The sequence below is a fragment of the Ambystoma mexicanum genome, chromosome 12 (genome assembly GCF_040938575.1).
Source record: "Ambystoma mexicanum isolate Mex_15411 chromosome 12, UKY_AmexF1_1, whole genome shotgun sequence".
Classification (NCBI taxonomy): domain Eukaryota; kingdom Metazoa; phylum Chordata; class Amphibia; order Caudata; family Ambystomatidae; genus Ambystoma; species Ambystoma mexicanum.
The window spans coordinates 1,202,121,743-1,202,144,939 of NC_090936.1; the positions used below are offsets into that span (position 1 = coordinate 1,202,121,743).

The following is a 23,197-nucleotide window of genomic DNA, read 5'->3' on the forward strand; positions in this document are numbered from 1 at the left end:
AGACCCCCAAATAACATTAGACCCCTGCTGCAGTATATCGTGCCTAATACTAACAAATGGCACATACCTGAGATTCTTGTGAGACTAACCCTACAGTTCAATGAGAGTATTATAGTGGTCAAGACACTTAAACCTGTGACCTGTATAACCCAAATGTTATAGATGATATAGACACCTGTGTGATTTGTATAGCAACATGATAAACGACTGAGAGTCTTTTGATCAACCATTATTTAGTGTATGCATTATTTAGAATGAATTCATTAGCTTAGATAGTGACCACCCTGCTTCACGGCGACCTGACCTTCACCAATTCGGAGCACAGATATCTGACGTCCATCCTCCCGCCAACCAAGCAACCAACCAGGAGGAAGAGATGATGCCCACACATAAGACACCACCCTGGCTGACCAATCAGGGTCCAATGTAGCATCATATGTTAGATATGTCATTGTGCCTATATAATGTACTGTAACATTAATTTTGCAAGAGCGCTCTCAGAGATCTAGATAAACTTTTCCTTGAACTCTCGCAGCCTGCTCTCTTTGCCTTATTCCCCGCCCGGGGTGTGTCTGTTTTATTTTCTTGCACGTGTAAATCGGGGCGGGCACAAACATTTGGTGACCCGCTGCGACGTGATTTGGAGAGGTGCCTCGAGGCCTGCATTGTGCGGCGAGATCCGGGATGCCCCCCAGCAAAATCATCGCCTCTGCGGCCGACCAGCCTGTGCGCACTACAAGAAAGGGTCAAGGGTTCCCGGTTGACGAATACCCGACTGAAAAGCTGCTCGCCGAGGCGGGCCACGGCTTGGTTGGGGTGCGGACCTAACTGGGGTCAGACCGCGAACGGTGACCCTCGGATAGCCTGACGGAACACGTGAGTGCCGGTTGCAAAGGTTACCAAGGAAATGTAAGGGGGAATAGGAGGGAACAGGGGAACAGGTGGTAATGGGTTATAGTGAAGAGTAGGGCCTGTGTGAGTGATGATGAGGCTTTTCTGATCTGTCCTTTATATGGCCATTAGGTTTCATGAGAAGTGAAAAGAAGAAGAGAAGAGGTATCCTAGCCCGAACTGGGTAGAAGGCAGCGCCGCGTTGCATTGTCTCATCCAGTGCAGATAAAATAAGAGAAGATAAAGAGAAAATAGTAGGGGTCTCGTATATTGAGTAGACTCGGAGTAGTTATTTAGAATATTCTTTTTCCGTGTAAGAAAGAATTCTTGGGGAAGAGTAAAAGGGTGTAAGAGGTGGGGAGTGAATGAGAAGAGTAGGTGGAAAGGGGAAAAGTTTGGTAACGGGAACAAAGAGGAAATAAAAGCGCGCAGATAGTGCATTTGCATGTTATGTGTTATATGTGTTTCCATGTTCTGTCTATTGTTTTGGTCAAAAGTATCAAAGTATTGTAATTGATTTATTGGTAAAGTGGTACACATGCGAAAGTGAACTGTTGAATTTGGAAATGCAATAATTACAAAAGTAACAGTGAATGTTGATACATAAAAATTACTAGTAATTGAGAAGTACTTGATATATTGTTGATCTAAAAGAAAGGACGAGTGGGTGGAACGGTGATTAGGGGGAGAAAACATCGTCATGGGGGGAATAACACCACTAGCTCATATTTGTCAACACCTTCCATTATACAGTGAAAAGATACAAAAGTACCATGATCAATGGTTGACAGAGATAAAAGGAGACAGTGTAACGCTGATTTGGCCAGAAGGAGGGTCATTTGATACGAGATTGTTAGATTTAGTGTCTACGCACTTGCTAGCAAGATATAAGGGGAAGCAGTTACAGAATAGAAGGAAAGTGCTGGATCTATGGCGAATGTTCGAGGAAGTGACCCCCACAGCAGAGGTAGGTAAAGAAAGACCAACTGAAAAACAGAAACCCCAGGAAGAGGTAAGCGGAACGCCAAAGGGCGAGTGCACCACAACCACAGCTGAGGGCGATACAACCAAAATATATCCGTTAATGACAAGACCAGCAGTAGGATACAGCGAGCCCCTGTACATACCAGCTCAATGGAGTGGTAGCTACAGCACAACCACCCTATGATAAAGGAGGTTTGTATGGCCCAACGAGCGCACCCCCCGTGAATTTAGCACACTTAACAGGAGAATTAGACCGCCAGCTAGCGCATGCACAAATGGAGATAACACGGCTGAGAGCACTCTGCAATAAGGGCCAAATGCTGCCTGGGGGAGGGGAGGTGCCTCCATTATCCGCAACAGATCTCTCACCCCCACCAAGCACAACAGGGGAACTAGCACCAACAACACCAGAGGCAGCACGATCCATAACGTCCCAAGGGACACACATACCACAAGGGCGAGAAAAGGAGTGGAGATCAGGGGAGTTCCTGTTCCATCCGAATGACAAACCAGTGAGGATTATATGTCCAGCTACTCCAGAAAGCCAGCAAGGGGAAAGACAGGAGGAGAATGGCAAAGAAAATACAGAAATAGAAGAGGTATGGAGTGACTTAGATGAATACGAGGAAGCAGTAGCCGCTGTGGGATCCCCACTACCATCGCAGCTTGACGATTGGGACGAACCATCACCGCCACGTTGGCAGGGTAGATTAAGACAGCGAATAGGGAACATGTTGGTGAATAAAATCAAGAAAGGGATGGTAAGTAAAACAGGAAAGAAACATAAATTACAGATGCCACTGATACATAAGAAAGCAGGTAGGCCACACTATATCCCATGGGCCCAAATGGACAAAAATAACTTGTTGAACGTTTTCCCTCCACTATCGGGAGGGGCTGGGAAGTGGATACACGCGTTCGAAAAAAACACGGCAGGGGTGCCACTAGCCATAGGCGATGTAAAAGGTTTGTTAGGGTCGGCAGTTGGCGATCAGGCAGACGCAGTATGGGAGAAGGCAGGATTCCCAGGAGTAACAATGAGTTGTGACCGCCACGACGGATCACCGTACAACAACGTTCGAGCGCAAGTATGGGACGCATTGCGGCGCACGTTTCCAGACATTCCAGATTTACATTTAGTGATGCAGTGTACAATGGAGGAAATCGAGGATCCTACGCAATTCATACTACGGGTGCAAGATTTGTGGAGAAGCGAAACTGGCACGGCGTGGAACCAGTCCACCGCCTTGTTCTATTTTATCATCAAAAAAGGGCTCCCGAAGGAGGTACAGAAGGCCTTGGACAAAATCGCTAGGATAGAGGCCAAGGGCTGGCCTGAAATACAGAGCATAATTGTGCACCACTGCAGGAGGATCAAATAGAGGGAAAAGGAGATAGCACAGAAAAGGCAGGCAGACGAAGCGAAACTGGTGCAGAACAAATTGGTGAAGGTCGCTGCCGTAAACGCCAGCGTAGCCGTAGATAGAGTAAACGAGGGGGATGAAGCTGAAGGTGCGGGAAGTAGGCCAGTGACAATAGCAGCGTTGCGGACGGCAGGAGAACAAGGACCGTGGAACGGAGAAGATTCATACAGCGGACCAAAGTGGCAAGAAAGACCGGCAAGAGGAAGAGGTGGGTACCGTGGCCAGAGAGGAGGATTTGGAGGTATGGGGAATAGAGGATTTGGTGGGCAAGGGATGAGAGGAGGACCGCAAGGGTCTTGTTGGAACTGTGGGAGATGGGGACATTTTTCAAGAGATTGCAGAATGCGGCCTTCAGGGTATTTACAAGGGCAGCAGCCCATAGAGAACGAACAAGGATGGGGATGCCCACACCCAGGTAGCCCCTATGGATTACCAATGGCAGGGGGAAGACAACAAGACCAGTGCTATAACGAACCCCAAATGCAGCAAAGACAGCCACCCCCACAACCGCATCACAGCGCACAGCAACCCATGGTGAGACAAAACGCTGTAGGCAATGCAAATAGTAACTGTTTCGCAATGGCTGTAAATGGCGCATCTGCGCCATTCCGCGGCGTGACAGTGGTCAGAGACAATGGGCCTCATTATGAGTCCGGCGGTAACCGAGGCGGTAAAACCGCCTGGTTACCGCCGGACTCGTATTACCATTCCGCCTCTGTGATTCCTGGAATTACCGGGGCATTACAACCCCGGTTTCCCGGGAATCACAGAGGCGGAATGGTGTTAATCCCCATTCCCATTGAGTCCTATAGGACTCAATGGGAATGGGGATCATGGAAACACCGGCATCATCTCGTAATGCTGCCGGTGTTTCCTCGTCCGCCTGCAGGCGGGCGGTGTTAAACCCGCCAGGTCAGGCGGTCTGGAAACAACGGTGGCGGCGGGTTTACCGCCACCGTTATTTCCAGACTGTCTTTTCAGTACCAGCGCAAGAAAGGTAGGCAGACTAGGACAGCCCACAGGGAACACTTACGTGTCCAGTCCCATCCACCACCCTACGTGCAGAAGAGGAACCACTAATGGGGGCAGAGATAGGAAACAAGCAGTTTATCTTCATGGTAGACTCGGGAGCAGAGAAATCATGTCTATGGAAGGGCGGTTTCCGCTCTCAGGCAGGAATTTGGAAACGCAGGGGTTCTCTGGGGCTATTTTAAAAGTTCCTTACACTAAAGAGCTTGATATAACGGTAGGGGGAAAATCTGTGCGCGCACCCTTACTGTACCACGAAGACGCGCCAATCAATTTACTGGGCAGAGATTTGCTAAGTAAATTGAACATGACCATTTTGTTTACTGAGCGGGGAATAATGTGCTCCACCCCAGTAGTATGCCCAGTACGAGCAATGTTGATGATTAGCACAGTGATGAATGAAGTTGTAGTGCGAGGAATACCCATTGACATAGACATGTTTATTTATAGCATCAAAGTATTAGCCTGAGTGGTACTAGAGATAACGAGAAAGGAATAGAGAACACCATCAGATTTTATATTCCGCCCAATTGCACACACAGATGTTGTGCCAGGCACGATCATGTCCACAGACATCGAGGCAGTTCAGGTATCAAGCAAACGCATTGTAGTCATAGGATTGGACGTGCATGGGTGTGAGTGGAGAACTGTGTTATGCACAGACCCCAACATAATGCTAAGAGACATAACTGATGAGGAATTGTTCACTGATAATGAAGATGACGGAGAGATAATAATGGAGATAAGCATACCATGTGACATCATGATTCAGTACAGAGAGGTACACAACCCACTTATGGCTAGCATTAATGCCCCACCAACAATATTTGAAGAAGACATGGCAAAGGTGGCACCTGAAATTTGGACTACAGGCCCCCACGATGTAGGATTACTCCATAAGGTGACACCAATAAAGATAAAACTAAAACCAGGTGCCATACCGCCATGAGTGAAACAATACCCCATATCCAGAGAAGCAGAAGAAGGGATTAGGGAAACAATAAATGCACTCCTAAAGGTATCATAGTGCCATCGAACTCCCCATGTAACACGGCTATCTTCCCGATCAAAAAAGCAAAAGGAGGGGGGTGGAGGATGATCCAAGATCTCCGCCCACTCAATGACGTCATCCAAAAAGAGTTCCCATTAGTGCCTAACCCGGCATCAATACTGTGCAGCATACCCAAAGAATCTACATGTTTTACTGTGGTGGATTTGAAGAATGCTTTCTTCTCCATACCACTCGACCCAGGCTTGCAGTACCTGACAGCATTCACACTAGGAAACAACAGGTATGAACATCGCAGACTCCCACAGGGGTATTGCGAAAGCCCCAGCATTTTCAATAGAGTATTGCGTGAAGATATTGGAAAAATAGATGTAGAGAGAACCATTATACAATACGTAGACAATTTACTCGTCTGCAGCCCCACAGAAGAAAAGTGCAGAGAAGACTCCATAACACTACTAAACGTGTTGGCTGCCAAGGGCTATAAAGTGGACAAAGGAAAATTGCAATACTGCCTGGCCGACGTTGTATACCTCGGACAGCTAATATCAAAAGATGGGAACGGATACTCCCAGACAGGGCAGCTGCTATATGCAATATGATCATACCTAAAACAGTTAAAGAAATGCAAAAATTCCTTGGCATATGTAATTATTGCCGAGCATGGATCCTTGATTACGCAGCATACACACGCCCACTGCTACAAGCATTGAAAGAAGCACAGAAGAGTAGGGCCCTAATAAAATGGACACATGACATGATGGCACGGTACTTTAGATTAAAAGATCTCCTTGCAGATGCTCCAGTACTCGCAAACCCAGATTATGAGAGGGAATTTTTCTTATTTTCACACTGCAATGGAACACTGATGACAGCAGTGCTCACACAGAAAACATCATTAGGACACAAACCATTGGCCTATTACAGCGGAACATTAGATGCAGTGATGCAAGGACACTTGGCGTGCAAACAGTCCCTCGCTGCAGCAGCTTTCGCCATTGAAAAAAGCACCACAATCGTGATGGTATGTTCGGTAACACTATATGCAGAACACTCCTTATTTGCAATTCTTGAGAGGTCAAAATCAACATTAACAACACAGAGAGCAACAGCATATGAGATAATAATTTCAAGCCCCAACGTACACGTTGTCAAGTGCAAAACAGTAAACCCAGCAACATTTATTACAGAACCATGTACCACAGAGGACATGCAGGAACACGACTGCACCACCTATGAAGGGGAGGGCGATGACATTCCCAAAGCGAGCGAAAATGACCTGAAGGAAGGAGAGATATATTTCATAGATGGGTCAGCATCGATAAACACTGAAACGGGGGAGAAACATGTAGGGATGGCCGTAGTATGCATGGAGGAAGATGGCTATGAAACAATTGTCCAGAAGCACCTCCCGTCCCATTACTCCGCACAAGCAGCAGAACTAACTGCATTGATTGAAGCACTGCATACAGCCAAAGGATGCACAGTAACAATATATTCAGACTCAGCATATGCAACAACCACAGACCATTCAGGGCTATCCCACTGGCGTAGGAGGGGGTTCAGAAGAGCGGATGGCTCACCAGTACAGCACGCCGCACTATTGACTGAACTGATAGATGAATTAGCATAACCATTGGTAGTGGCAGTGGTGAAATGCCAAGCCCATACCAACAACACAGATGCAAGCTCATTGGGAAATGCGGCAGACGACGCAGCAGCAAAGGAGGCCTCGTATTTCAATACAACACCAACAGTCGAATGCGTTGTAAAATCAGCCATTACAGAGCCATTGGAAGAGGCGTACAGTAACACACCAATAGCGCAGATAATAGAACTACAAAGGAGAGCACCACAGGAGGAGCAAGAGTTGTGGAGCAAACGGGGGTGCAAACAATCAGCCACAGACCTAATTTGGAGACAGGAGACAACAGGAAATGTAGTGATGCCAGTAGAATTGCTAGAGGTAGCATTCCAACAGCTGCACTTCCCAGCCCACGTAGCAAAACAACACATTGCCGCAGACATCCAGGAACATTGGTTTGTCCCTAATTTACAGGAACATTTGTCAAAATTTGTAGTAGAATGCACAACATACCAAACATATAATTCAGGAATGACATTGAGAACACTGCGTGGCACCCTGCCACGACCAGTAGGACCATTTAGAGAACTACACATAGATTACGCTGACATGGGAGAGCGATGTAATGGAGCAAGGTATTTAATTGTAGTGGTATGTCCCTTTTCAAGGTGGCTGGAAGCAGGTCCATGTCCCCACCCAGACACGAAGTGTGCGAGAGGTCTTTTCTCGTTGGGGAATATGTGATGTGATAAGATCAGACAACGGCACACACTTTGTGAATGACCTTTTCAAGGAAGTGACGTCACTCTTGGGGGTGAAACATAAACTGTGTTCCATTTATCATCCGATGGCAAATGGAATGGTGGAAAAGATCAACGGATTACTAAAGAGTAAACTATAAAAATTGTGTAATACGCTGAAAAAGAATTGGGTGTATTGCTTACCCCTAGCACTGTTTCAACTCAGAACGCAACCATGCAAGGACCACCATCTGAGCCCCCATGAGATTGTGACTGGGAGGCGAATACACACACTGCTCTCCCCGATTAGGAGAGCATCAGATGCACACAGAGCTGCCACAGTGCTGGGGGAGGAATTTAAGGAATACCTGACCCAGCTGATGCGCGTAGTACGCAGCATAGCGCGACAAATTGCATCGCCATTTACTGAGCATGCAGCAACTGATACTACCATGCCAGCTGCAGACAGCCCAAGTGGGCAACTGATGCCAGGAGCACAAGTCTACGTTAGGAGTTTTGTGAGGAGATGGAATTCACCGAGGTTTCATGGCCCCTACGAGGTCATTTATAGTACGCCGACCGCAGTTAAAGTTAAGGGACTGAAATATTGGGTGCACCTCTCAGATGAGAGGAGGGCACGCGATAGTGCACTCCCTCAGACTGAACAGAAATGCGCAAGCGGCACCGCGGATGAGGTTCAGACACAATGATAATGTGATTTAAGTAAATAGAACATATAAAGGGCGAAAGTGACGACACGCCCTCTGGTTAAAATGAACTATGTCCATGTCATTTTTCTCATTCCACTTTATTTTCATCACTATCTCTCTCTCTCTCAATATTGATATGAAAGGCGCAAAGGACGTAATTAAAATAACAGTGAACAAAGTGAATAGCAGAAATTAGTAAATAATGAAAAGTAAATATGTAGATGTACAACTGTATTTATTCTGGTGACTTAACAACTTTGTATCGCCCCTCCAGGTGGCAAATGGACCAACACAGCACAATCACCGAAAACACCATTATGTTAGATAGCGATAGGGACGCCATTAGGGCTAACAGGTTCAGCAATGTTGAATGTGTTTTGAAATGTGCTGCAGTTTTGTTTTCAGTGATGTTGTTTTTCATGGCCTGTTACTATACACTTTTATCTTTGGTTAATGACATGCACAAGGGGGGGAGCGGGGCTAACTTGATACGAGAAGGTTCGCACTTAATATGGACTGGAGTAAAGACAATGTGGAAAGAAACGTATGACATTGATGCTAATGATACAAATGCAATGCAACCTTCAGAACACTCTGCCGCCGATCCAACATGTGTGTCCTTGTTACATCCGAGTATAAATATAAGTAATGATTATGAATTGAATATATATGATGGCGACTACTATTGGCCAAGCAACGTAGCTAACACAAGCTCGCATGCACAAATAACAGTAGAGCCTTCCTCATATTACACTGCTGCCACTAATGAATACACACATGATAACATATTTAACGGTAATGACACAGCTTGGGCGGGCATGTTCCCAATACACTACCAAAGAGTGAAGAGCCACAAGGAGGGAGGGAGAAGGAGAAAGAAGAGGGGGGCAGAAGGGAAAAGATATGACATGTATCATGACCTGGGGTTAGATGAGATAGAAGACCCCCGCCACCCAGATCAATCAAACAAGTGGTTTTGGACATGAGTGCCACGGCAAGGCAGGCGACAAATGAGAGCTGTTATGTTTGTTCGCTCATACCACATGCATCAGGGACACCAAAAATGTTAGTGCCACAGGAAGTGCCCTTGTCGGAGGCCCAGTGTTTGATTCATTTGGAAAATGAGAGAACATGCACAAGCAGACGCCAAGGAGTAATTTGCTTTAAGGAACCTTTTCTTGTCATCAAAGGGACGAGGTATGCAGAAAATAAATGGCATGAGGAAACTATCGAATGCAAAGCAGAAGCACACTCAGGGCTATCCAATGACACCTTCCAATGGATAAAGGAAGTATGTGCCCCCATCTGGTCGCAACATGTCACGAAGCTAACGTGGGTCACAGCATTGGAGAAACCTATCAAAATACAGAAAGAAGTACCACATGAACTGTGTTTCCATGTGGAAGGAAGAGTGAACATGGGGGAAACAAAGAAATGCAACAAGACGGTAATCATACCTGACATAAAGAAAGGCACCGCTGCACTAATGGACATGTACTGGATTTGCGGCAAACAAGCCTATCTACACCTCCCAACATCATGGAAAGGTACATGTGCCTTGGCCACCCTCCACACATTCCTGATGGTAATACCAGAGAGTCATATACACGGAAAAGAAGGAGAATCGGCTGGCAAATCGGCAGCAGGGGAATCGGCTGAACCATCGACAGCGCCCCAACAAACGATAACAGAAGCTCCAACTTACGAACTATTGTCAGAATATGAACTGAAGAAAAAACTAACACGAAGTAAAAGGTCCTTCAATTACATCTCATCCAAATAATCGAAACTCCTTGCTGAGATCCCGCAGAAGTACAAGCTCTTTTCATCAGCAGAGAAATTTTTCGCATCACTCCTTGTCCCGGGACTCCAAGCACGAACAAATGCCAAATGGTTGCAGATAGTGCGCTGGGAGCTCATCCAACTGGCTAACGACACTGAAGAAGGGTTCAACGTCATAAAAACAGAGCTCTGTGCACTGTGCCTAATGACAATGCAAAACAGATATGTCCTAGATCTCCTCACGCCAATGGACGGTGGTGTTTGCCAAAAAATTGGGGGGGCGTGTTGCACGTTCGTGCCAACTGAAGATGCTGATAACAGGACACTCTCACATGTGATAACAGCAGTACACAATTGAGGAGAGAGGATAAGAACAGAAGGAGGCGCAGAGGAAAGCACATGGTTCAACAATCTGTTCAGCTGGATACCATCATGGGTAAACGTGGCAATGAAAATACTCATCCCCATAATCGTCTTTGTGCTCCTATTCTTCTGTGTGTGCCAACTGGGACTCCGGTGTTGTGAAAAGAGCATGCCTACCTCGACTATGATGATGGTAACAATGGGCCGACCGACAACGGTAGCTACTATGATAGACGCACAAATACAAACAGGGGAATATAACACACCACAATACAGGATGACACAGGCAATACAGGGACAGGGTTGATCATTTGCACCACACAACAATAAAGGAACCAACGGAGCTGCAATGGTACAGAGAGGTATGGGTGGACTTAGATGGAGATGGTGGGATCTACTTGATGTGTACACCAGACGAATATGCCAGAAGAGGGAATAGCCTAAGAAGTGTATGCAGGGCGTGGATGCCAATAAAGGGCACCCCCGCGTGGGACGAAGCAGTCACGGAGGCTGAGTACTACCGAAGGGAGAATGAAAAGAATAAAAAATAAAATATTTGTTACTTTAGATGTAACGAAAGGGGGGAATGTGTGGGAGCGAGGAGCCATCAGGCCCCTCTCTGCCTTCACTTCTCAGTACAAAGCTTGGACCAAGTGCCTCCAGTAGTGGGTTCGCCCCTTGCCCTTATGTGAAGTTAACTTTCATTGACTTTCATGTAGATGGGACCACTGAGCAGGACACAGGGCATCCATCTTTTGTGCCCCCTTTCGACTACATCTTGGTGATCAGGCCTCACTGCGATAGTACAAAACGCTTCTCTCCCTCTCCTCACTACGATCAGGCACACAGAGCACATGGCCCCCACCTTCGTTCCCACTCTGGCTGGAAAACTCTGCGGCTCCATTCTCACGGTGAAGTCTGAGGTATTTGCAACAACTAATAAATGTATCACATCAGTCTTCCTCTGAGATCACTGTCCTGCATGTGAACCAGCATGAACTAAGCACATAGCTCGTTCATCTCCACAAACGTGTCCTTGCCCCCGCACCCTCACCGATGGAAACTTACTGCCATTCTCACCCTGTGTCCCTGCAAGATATTCCTTTCATGTGCCAGAGCACCGACCATGCCATGATGCTCACCCAGCAGACCCCAAAATAACATTAGACCCCTGCTGCAGTATATCGTGCTTAATACTAACAAATGCCACATACCTGAGATTCATGTGAGACTAACCCTACAGTTCAATGAGAGTATTATAGTGGTCAAGACCCTTAAACCTGTGACCTGTATGACCCAAATGTTATAGATGATATAGACACCTGTGTGATTTGTATAGTGACATGATAAACGACTGAGAGTCTTTTGATCAACCATTATTTAGTGCATGAATTATTTAGAATGTATTCATTAGCTTAGATAGTGTCCACCCTGCTTCACGGCGACCTGACCTTCACCCATTCGGAGCAGAGATATCTGACGTCTATCCTGCCGCCAACCAAGCAAACAACCAGGAGGAAGAGATGATGCCAACACCTAAGACACCACCCTGGCTGACCAATCCAGGTCCAACGTAGCATCATATGTTAGACATGTCAATGTGCCTATATAATGTACTGTAACATTAATTTTGCCAGAGCGCTCTCAGAGATCTAGATAAACTTTTCCTTGAACTCTCGCAGCCTGCTCTCTTTGCCTTATTCCCCGCCTGGGGTGTGTCTGTTTTATTTTCTTGCACGTGTAAGTCGGGGAGGGCACAAACAACAGCAAGCAGTCCATGCAAGGTCATACACTTGGGGAACTCCCATTATGAAGTGTATGGAGTCTGAGTTCTGGGTGTCTAAGCAGATGGTGCCGAAAGGTCCAGGAGGATGGAGGTGAGTTTAGAGTGATGGGCCATGGTGTGAACATTAGAAGACAGTGGTTAGTGGCTGTGGAATGACATTGGCCCTCATTACGACCCTGGCGGATTTTTTCCGCCATCGGCGGACTTTCCCGCCATGGCGCAAAGTCCCTTTACGCCATGGCGGATGGCGGACTTACCGCCCCATTCCGAGGTCGGCGGGGCGGTAAGTCCCCATTGACCCATTTACCCTTCCCCATTCCCATTTCGGCCCCATAGGGCTCAATGGGAGTGGGGAAGGTGTTAATTACGCCACCGTACACTACGGTGGCGTAATTAACACCGAGGTCCCATAGCGCCATGGATTTTTACGCCCGCAAAAAGCGGGCGGAAAAATGACCATGGCGCTATGGGAACTCGTAGTTGGCGGTAAGGGGTCGGCGCAGCTAACGCTGGCGCAAACCCCTTAGCGCCAGGGTCCTAATGAGGGCCATTGAAGGGAGTCACAGTGAGCATTTGTTTTTAGGTGGATGATGATTCATTTAAAGAGCACTGCTCAAGGATTTTGGAGTAGTGTATGAGAAGTGAGACTGGAGAAAGTAGGCCGAGATGTTTGGGTCAGCTGAGAACTACACGAGGAACGAAAGTACAGTCTTAAAAGAGGCTGACAATATCTACGTTTTGAAGGAGACCTTAAAGAGAAAGGATAGGTAGGAAAAGTTAATTGGTGCGAGAGCATTAATTGCAGAAAAAAAGTCTATAAGAGCACACAATGCATTTCAAAAGACCTTTTAAAGGTTCAGCAGGAAGGTGGGGTGAAGAAACCGAGTGAAAAGAGAATAGGACCGAGAAGGAGAAAGTGCAGGTACAAGGTGAGAGTCTGGGGACTAGGATGCGAGGAGCAGCTCTGGGAAGAGTCAGAATGTGTAGGGCCACAGAATGAGGTAGGTGTCAATAAAAAAAGCATGGTAGCATGCACACAAACCCCATACAGAATGGCCTGTACATGGCTTTCATGAGCTGCTTGTCAGAAATGACTATTAGTGAACTCCTTGGGTGCTGTGTGGTGTACCGATTGGCTAATCTGTGAGCTATACCAACTAGAATAGCTCATGGATTAGCCTGTTGTCACATAGTCACGGCCAAAGCTGTCATCGGGGCGTTCCCTGTTTTGAGAGCACATGGAGCCAGGGCAGAGCTCTCGGCGCGGTGCTGCCTCTCTTCACAGGAGCTCTGCACTGACAGCAGGGCCACTGGCTGCACCACTCACCACCTCGCCCAGGTTGCACCTGACAGACATGGCACGGTCAGTACAAAACCCTGTCCACAGCCCATCCACTCAGTCTTACCCTTGGAGAAATGACACCGCCCCCTTCCGTGGCAATCTTTATCAACTCCGCGCTGCACCCAGCAAGACGCATCCCGCTGTTTACAAAACCCAGCCCCTTCCTCTACCAGCACGTACAACCTCATTTTGATACAATGAGAATATTCAAAATAGGAATATTGCCACAGGTGCTGGTCAAAAGCCTGAATATAGTTATTTTTTTTTTAAACTACACTAATTTTTCTTATTTAAATAAAACAAAGGTGCACAAATAGCTTTATAGGCCACAGCCTCGAGCCGTACCAGGAGTTATTGGCTCAGGCACCTTGTTAACCACCCTCACTGTGCTTGGGTCTTTAGCTCGGTTTTCAGGGGAAATAGTTCCCTCTAGTTAGGTCTATAAGGCTTAAGTATAACCTTTGGAATGCGGAGAGAACATTCCCATTGGACAATCTGCAGGTTATAGGAACCGGTATAGTTTGCTCCATTCTATACCTACCACCAGCAGGGAGAACACTCGCACCTACCACCAGCAGGGAGAACCACTCAGCCAGATTCATTTTTTACTAACAACTTCTATATACTTGTATATACACCAAAGCTTTTGAAGAGGGATGCAGGCTATAATAGCTTTGTAGACCACACCCTTGGGGCGTACTGGGAGGTATGGGCCTGTATACCTCATTAAATTCCCCTGCTGCTCTTGGGCCTTTACGTTTTCTCTTCTGGGCCCATAACTCTACGGCCTTCAGTTGAGGTCTATAAAGCTTATTAGAACCTGGCCAGGGCGCAATCAGAATGAAACAACCATTGTGATTGGCCCTCGCCAAGGCATTACCCGGCCGGGAATCGCTCGGCCGGGTTCCATGGCCATAGTACCTGGCGGGGGGAGTGGCAGTCCCTCAGCCAATGAGGAGGCTCAAAGCGGGGCCATCTGGAGGCTTCCATCGTCCCCCGCCAGGGAGGCAGGTACTATTTTTTTCTTTTTTGTTTTTTTCCCCTCCGTTCCTCCCTCCCTCTCTCCCAACCCCACTTACCTTCTTTTTTTTCGGGAGCGGACGCGCTGGGAACACTTCTATTTCCAGCATGTCCGGTCCCAATGGCCACCATTGAAAGGGAAAACGGACTCTGTTTTCCCTTTCCCAGCGGGCATTTTCTTGGTCATTTTTTTTTTCTGTCACGAAACATTTCGGGACGGAAAAAAAAGCTTTTAGTGCCCCGGTCACGCAGGCGGGGGTACTAAAAGCAATATGACCCTAGCGGCTGGGGCATATTGCTTAAATAAGTATGTAGAAGACATTTTGTACCTCCTCTCGGCCATTCAGAGTGTTCCAAATGCAGTCAATAACTGCTGGTATTGACTGCATTCTAGACATTTTGATCAAAGTAGCCAGGGAAACAACCAAAAGCATTTCTCTAATTTTTGGAAACAGCAAAGCAATTTCACAGCAAGATTTCTTTCAACAGGATACAACAACCTAACTTAACAAAGTGAACCAAAAACATAAAACAATGCATCCACTTTTGTAAATAAATGTGTAAAAAGGTTCACTTTAACAATGCCTTGGTGGAGGGAGCCAGTGCGTTCTCCAGGAGATACTTACCATCCCGCCTCCTATGTCTAATACCTGACATTTTATGTGTAACCTGTAAGTGTGCAACAATAATAAAGACACTGAGGACTTACCACCCCGCCGCCTATCTCTAATAAAGGACATCTGATGTGTAACCTGTAAGCGTGCAACAATAATAAAGACACTGAGGACTTACCATACTGCCGCCTATCTCTAATACCTGACATCTTCTGTGTAAGCTGTAGCTTGCAACAATAATAAAGACACTGAGGACTTACCATCCCGCCGCTTATCTCTAATACCTGACATCTTATGTGTAACCTGTAAGCGTGCAACAATAATAAAGACACTGAGGACTTACCATCCCGCCGCCTATCTCTAATACCTGACATCTTCTGTGTAAGCTGTAGCTTGCAACAATAATAAAGAGAGGACTTACCATCCCGCCGCCTATCTCTAATACCTGACATCTTATGTGTAACGTGTAAGGGTGCAACAATAATAAAGACACTGAGGACTTACCATCCCGCCGCCTATCTCTAATACCTGACATCTTTTGTGTAACCTCTAAGCGTGCAACAATAATAAAGACACTGAGTACTTACCATCCCGCCGCCTATCTCTAATACCTGACATCTTATGTGTAACCGGTAGCTTGCAACCATAATAAAGGAACTGAGGACTTACCATCCCGCCACCTATCTCTAATACCTGACATCTTATGTGTAACCTGTAAGCATGCAACAATAATAAAGACACTGAGGACTTACCATCCTGCCGCCTACCTCTAATACATGACATCCTATGTGTAACCTGTAAGCGTGCAACAATAATAAAGACACTGAGGACTTACCATACTGCCGCCTACCTCTAATACCTGACATCTTATGTGTAACCTGTAAGCGTGCAACAATAATAAAGACACTGAGGACTTACCACCCTGCCACCTATCTCTAATACCTGACATCTTATGTGTAACCTGTAAGCGTGCAACAATAATAAAGACACTGAGGACTTAACCCCCGCTTCCTATCTCTAATACCTGACATCTTATGTGTAAACTGTAAGCGTGCAACAATAATAAAGACACTGAGGACTTACCACCCCGCCGCCTATCTCTAATACCTGACATCTTATGTGTAACCTGTAGCTTGCAAACATGATAAGGGAAGTGAGGACTTACCATCCTGCCGTCTATCTCTAATACCCGACATCTTATGTGTAACCTGTAAGCGTGCAACAATAATAAAGACACTGAGGACTTACAATCCTGCCGCCTACCTCTAATACTTGACATCTTATGTGTAACCTGTAAGCGTGCAACAATAATAAAGATACTGAGCACTTACCACCCCACCGCCTATCTCTGATACCTGACATCTTATGTGTAACCGGTAGCTTGCAACCATAATAAAGGAACTGAGGACTTACCACCCCGCCACCTATCTCTAATACCTGACATCTTATGTGTAACCTGTAATCGTGCAACAATAATAAAGACACTGAGGACTTACCATCCCGCCGCCTATCTCTAATACCTGACATCTTATGTGTAACCTGTAAGCGTGCAACAATAATAAAGACACTGAGGATTTACCATCCCGCCGCCTACCTCTAATACCTGACATCTTATGTGTAACCTGTAAGCGTGCAACAATAATAAAGACACTGAGGACTTACCATCCCGCCGCCGATTTCTAATACCTGACATCTTATGTGTAACCTGTAAGCGTGCAACAATAATAAAGACACTGAGGACTTACCATCCCGCCGCCTATCTCTAATACCTGACATCTTATGTGTAACCTGTAAGCGTGCCACAATAATAAAGACACTGAGGACTTACCATCCCGCCGCCTATCTCTAATACCTGACATTTTATGTGTAACCTCTAAGCGTGCAACAATAATAAAGACACTGAGGACTTAGCATTCCGCCGCCTATCTCTAATATCTGACATCTTATGTGTAACCTGTAAGCGTGCAACAATAAGACACTGAGGACTTACCATCCCGCCGCCGATCTCTAATATCTGACATCTTATGTGTAACCTGTAAGCGTGCAACAATAATAAAGACACTGAGGACTTACCATCCCGCCGCCTATCTCTAATACCCGACATCTTATGTGTAACCTGTAAGCGTGCAACAATAATAAAGACACTGAAGACTTACCATCCCGCCGCCTATCTCTAATACCTGACATCTTATGTGTAACCTGTAAGCATGCAACAATAATAAAGACACTGAGGACTTACAATCCCGCCGCCTATCTCTAATATCTGACATCTTATGTGTAACCTGTAAGCGTGCAACAAAATAAAGACTCTGAGGGCTTATCACCCGCCTCCTATCTCTAATACCTGACATCTGATGTGTAACCTGCAAGCGCGCAACAGCAAGAAAGACGCTGAGGGCTTACCACCCGGCCTCCTATCTCTAATAGCTGACATCTTATGTGTAACCTGCAAGCACGCAACAATAATAAAGACGCTGAGGACTTACGTGTAACCTGTAAGTGTGCAACAATAATAAAGACACCGAGGACTTACCACCCCGCCACCTGTCTCTAATACCTGACATCATATGTGTAACCTGTAAGCGTGCAACAAGACACTGAGGACTTACCAACCCGCCTCCTATCTCTAATATCTGACATCTTATGTGTAACCTGAGGACTTACCATGCTGCCTCCCAAAGTGCCTTGTAAGACTGATGACGAGTTGGGGTGTTGTTAAGTGCTTGGTTTAGGTATGGTGAGAACTGGACACGATGGGAGGTGTGTTGTATAGTGATTTGGATGGATACATGAGACTGATGATGTAAGAGAGAATGCTGTGGTATGAGTGAGAGAATGTCTGGTGTAAAGGTTAAACGCTTAGGCAGCTGGAGAGACGATGCCCAGGTGATGGGAACCAGTGTTTAAAACTGTGACATTGTAATGCAACTTATTGTAACTGAATAACTGGCAACCTACCTGAAGAGCTTGAGGAGTCTACTTCATTTCATTGAATTTTCATGCCACCAGTTGGCCTGGGGAGCCAAAAGAAGCTCCTGGTAAGAATTGGTTATCAAATTATCTGGGTTCCTCTAGGCCACTTGCAGGAGCTAAATAGCTCTCAGGTCCCACACATTTTGAACCCCAAATGTAGTCCTGACAATAAGGACTGAAGAGGCTATGCCCCATCAATGGACTACATACTGTATAAATGATACCGTAGACCCTGTTTTACTGTTTGTAGCACAACAGGTTAATATGAAATGTGGGCCAGATAACATTAAAGGCAAGAACAAGGAATGTAAAAGCTTACCTCCAAGAGGGGGGCCAAGTAGAACTGGGCAGCACTCCACTATTGTGACCAGGCCCACAGCACTGGAGAAACGACTCGCCCCCACTAAGTCCATTAGTGTCTCAAAGAGGACGCTGCTCACCATCCCGAAGGCTAAGCCGAAGAAGATGGAGTAGACCACCAGGCCTGTGTAGTCATTGGCAAAGGGGCACATTACGTGGCAAATGCCATTGTACATGACAGCAAAGCTGAAGAAGTACTGGATCCGTGGGCGTACCCATTTGGAGTTTGCTAGAAGACCCATGCTGGGCCTGGCAACCATGTCCACGAAGGCGAGGATAGATAGCAGGAATGCCGCAGAATACTCGTCAATCCCCATGTGCTTAGCGTACGGGGCTAAGAAGACAATTGGCGCAAAGAAGCCCAAGAACATGATGACATTTCCAGATAAGTAAACTAGAAATCCTCTGTGCTTGAAGAGCGTCAGGTCCAAGTATGTGTTGAAGGTTTGGAAGACTGTTAACTTCTTGCCGTTGTTGGGCAAAGGCTCCGCGGCTGGTTTCTCAACATCTTTTTTTGCAGGAACTTGTTTCGTCCCAACGGGTCTCATCAGAGATCCGGCCACACAGCAGTTCAACAGGAGTCCCCCCAGGATGAGAAAGCTGCCCCTCCAGCCAAAGTGATTAAAAAGGTACTGGTTCAAGGGGGCCAACGTGCTCAGGAATACAGGGCTCCCAGCCATGGCCAACCCGTTGGCGATGGGTCGCTTCTTAAAGAAGTACTTTCCGATGATGGTCAAAGCTGGTTGCAAGTTGAAGGCTAATCCAAAACCTACAAAAAAGAAAAGCATACATTATATGGAAGATGGATGGAGCCTAAAATCAAATAGTAGTTCTAAACAAGAGACACTTCCCTTGTAACAAAGGGAACATAAAACAATATGTAAATATATTACAAGCCAAACATATAATGTACGAAATGTCTCCCCTTCCTTCAGTCTCAACATGGAACATTATGCCTATTAATCATGAGATACTTGAGAGTTCCAAATCAATTACACCAAATGATTAAACACTTTATGTGAGAGGATAATAACTTATGTGTGTCACTTTATTTTAGTTATTCTTTTGACACTCCATATTTTGCAATCTTTATTAACAGACACTTTATTTTCCAACCATTATTTTGACCTGTTATCCTGTCAGCCTTCCCTCATCAAAACCATGGCTTCAGTTCCTTCCCACATGCACAAACATACATGTGTCCTGTCTGCATTGCCAAATGTAACGGGTCTCTAAACGTGACTGCCACAGCTGATTAACAAGTACAGGGGGATATGCCTTCGGGAGACGTGGTCGACTAGTCCAGTAAAGTAAACCAATGCCCTTTTATTAAAATCAGCAGAGCAATCCCCTAAAGGGCGTCCAAAGGGGGCGGGGGTGGGGTTTGCTGATATGGATCCACACTAGTGTAGAGGCTACATATAAATGCTTGCATTGGATTTGCTGATTGGCTCTGCGTGGTGTGCAGCTGTAAAGGCGGTTCTATGGTTTTTAATTAAGAACCAATCTGCAATTACCCGACGGGATTTGGCTTTGAATAAGATCTTTTCGAGTATTGCTTACTTATTATGGGCGACTCACTGCCAATTGGAGGAGCCGCATTAATGCACATTAAGAGTTCACAAGGGGAGATAGACTTCGGGGTATCCCTAGTAGGAGCGCATATCCCTTAGCAGGTAGGGTGTGAGCGATACTTTCTGCATATGGTCTGAGGCCCTGCAATGGGAGGGTTTTGGAGGATTCTCCGCCTTATATGACCATTTGCTCTCAGAATAAATGTAGTCTTATTGACTACACATTAGTCTCTGGTATTTCCGGATGTAGTCCTGGCATTGAATGTATCGGAAAGACCCAAGAGCGATCATGATCCATTGACCATTGCGCTTTCATTAACCAGGTAGTAATGGGAATAATAAGGCACTCCTACATATTGACGAGGAACAATCGCAGAGAAGAATATGCAAGAGGTGGCCGCAAACACCTACAGATGATTACCTGCCTCGAATTTATTCTGTGATGCTTCCGGTTTTGGCTACTTATTCTGTTGTAAATCTAGCTAACTCCCATATAGATTTCTATAATACCCGAGTGGCAAGTTTCGCTCCGTTTACGTCTAAAAGGGGCTACAATCTCTCATTAATTAATGAGAAGTCCCATCAATGGTTTGATAGTGAGTGCAGAGCAGCAAAGAAAGATCTGGTTGGAGTACTCAAGAGTGTAAGGAGAAGAGAGAAAGTGTTATAGTAGCAAGCCGAAGGCATGATTATAAACCTTTGTTGGCCAAGAAGAAGAGCGAGCTCTAGAAGGGTGTTTGGGTAGCTCTTGGGAAGGCAGCGGGATTAAATAATAGTGAAGAGTTTTGGCGTCTGGTGAAAAGAAATATCAAACCTGGATCTCAATCCGAGCTAAATTATATCTCCACCGAGGCTTGGTTTGAGGATTTCCAACTAATGTATTCACCGAAAGGCCATCCTGTATCACGTGTAGTGGAGTAAGGGAGGGCATGGGAGTATATCCAGTGACCTAACGAGGAACGGGTGTCATTGGTTATGTCCCTGGAAGGTAGGCAGGCTCTTCTGGAAGAACATCAAGGGGAGGCTCCAGGCCCCGATTTGATCTTTTCAGAAATTATTAGGAGCGTACCTGTGGTGTGGATTGCCTTCCTAACACCATTTTTTTATGGCACTCTACAGAGTAATTTGCCGCCAATCAGTTGGAGGGAGGCAGTCACTGTTCCAGTTATTAAGAAAGGTGACGAAGAGCAACCGTCTAATTATAGTCCTATCTCTTTGATAGAATTATTGGCTAAATTGTATGCGAGGGTGATCCTTCAACGGCTTGAAGATTGAATGGGCGACGCAGGCATTTTATCGCGAGTCCTGGCGATTTATATGATAATTATACGCTTATGTATTTTGTATTACTTATTGTATGTATTCATGATCTTTTATGGAATTTCTACCGAAATAAAGGTAAAGAAAGAGTGCCATAATGTCACCCTCCTACCAGTGATGTTATCGTTGTACAACTGCATTTGAAAATAAGTACACAGCGTCCACACATTGCCCGATCCCGTGAAATACCCCTTTATCCAGTTCTGGATTTTTCGTCTATAACGCTACGCATGCTACAGTTTGTAGTTTTTCATATATGAATTGCACCAAAAACCCACCATTAAAGCACTGGTGATTAATGAGCCAGGAAGGGGTAAGGGTTGGCTCCTTCTATGCTAAGCTTCAGGATGGGGCTAATGACCCTGCTCGGAAAAAGAACCTCTCACCAACCTCCGTTCGTGCCTGCGATGGGGTCAGTGACTTGATCCAGTCAAGGGGATACCAAGACCCCTCCCGACCTGGGGCAGGAGGCCTACCAGGGATTTTACCAGAGCCACTACTGCCTCAGAGGCTAGATGACCTAGTTGTGAATGTCCCCGTCTTTGCCCCCCCCTCCGTATGCATTATGATTGCTACCCCTGGTACCAGTTTCTATCACCCAATGCCTTACCGCTTTGATGCTATCCCGAGTCTTTTTTGTTCTATTTGAGAACTTGAAGTACCAGCATGCTCAGCAGACAGTGGAGACCACAGCAGAGCAGTGAGAGAGAAACAGACGGTCCAAGCTCAGGCGCAGAAACACCCGCATTCAAAGTGTCACGCACCTTATCGTCAGCGCAGATTTCACTGCAGTGACTAGAAAGAGAATCCTGGCACAAACACTGGACCACATAAGGGCTAATGTCAAACTTGACTCCAGTGTTGTATAGTATCTTTGCATGGTTACAGTACAACAGTAGATATAATTTAGAGTAATAGAATGATGGTTGGGGGAACTCTAGAATGTAAGGGGATTGGAGTTCAGTTGATATATGAATAAAGATGTGTGCATAACTACTGACTAGCCTGCCTTTAATGATAAATAAACAGGCGTATAACAATGGCGACGAAGATAAACTGGGAATAATTAGAGGATTCGTCGGTGGCAGATGAGATATCTGACAAGGAAGCCAAGAAGGAAGGCACTTAAAATGTACCATCTCAAAGGAAAAGAAGAAACTACGGAGAAACTATGAATTACTAGACTGGCAAGGTAGGAGAAGCGGGACGAATTACAATATAAAACCTTGCGGGTGAAAAAAAAAAAAGGAAACGTGTACATTGTGCTGCCGAATGAAATGTTTGGAAACCGGTGAAGCATTATTTAAAGTGTGCGCAACGTACCTGCCGAAGCGCGAGCGCAGCTAATGTAGAGGACCTGCCGAAGCGCGAGCGCAGCTAATGTAGAGGAAGGCTTCCGTGTGCCAGCCGACACACGTAAACAAGGAAGCGACGTGAGATATTAGAATAAAGCACCCGCTGACGTCAGAATACGTGCCACCATCTTGGGGACACTAGTTTACATTACGAACTGCGAATTCACACGGACGGAGCCGTGATAACGTAATTTAAGCACCACAGAAATATTACGGAAGGAAGAATAAACACTTTGGGGGTGAGAGAAGAATGAAAGCATCCTGTGAAATACTAAAGGAAAACGTTTAAATATATGAAAGGAAAAAGACATTTGGGCACAACAAACAAACAAATAA

At 45.9% G+C, this 23,197-nt stretch overlaps 1 protein-coding gene across 10 annotated transcripts in view; it reads right to left on the reverse strand.

Annotated features, from left to right (window-relative positions):
* SLC16A7 (solute carrier family 16 member 7) overlaps positions 1 to 23,197 on the reverse strand; it is a 504,734-nt gene that overhangs the window by 81,142 nt on the left and 400,395 nt on the right. For all 10 annotated transcript variants that reach the window (XM_069629859.1, XM_069629854.1, XM_069629851.1 and 7 more), the window contains one exon: positions 18,572 to 19,381. In XM_069629859.1, the coding sequence (XP_069485960.1) occupies positions 18,572 to 19,381 (810 nt within the window). The remainder of the gene's footprint in view (positions 1 to 18,571; positions 19,382 to 23,197) is intronic.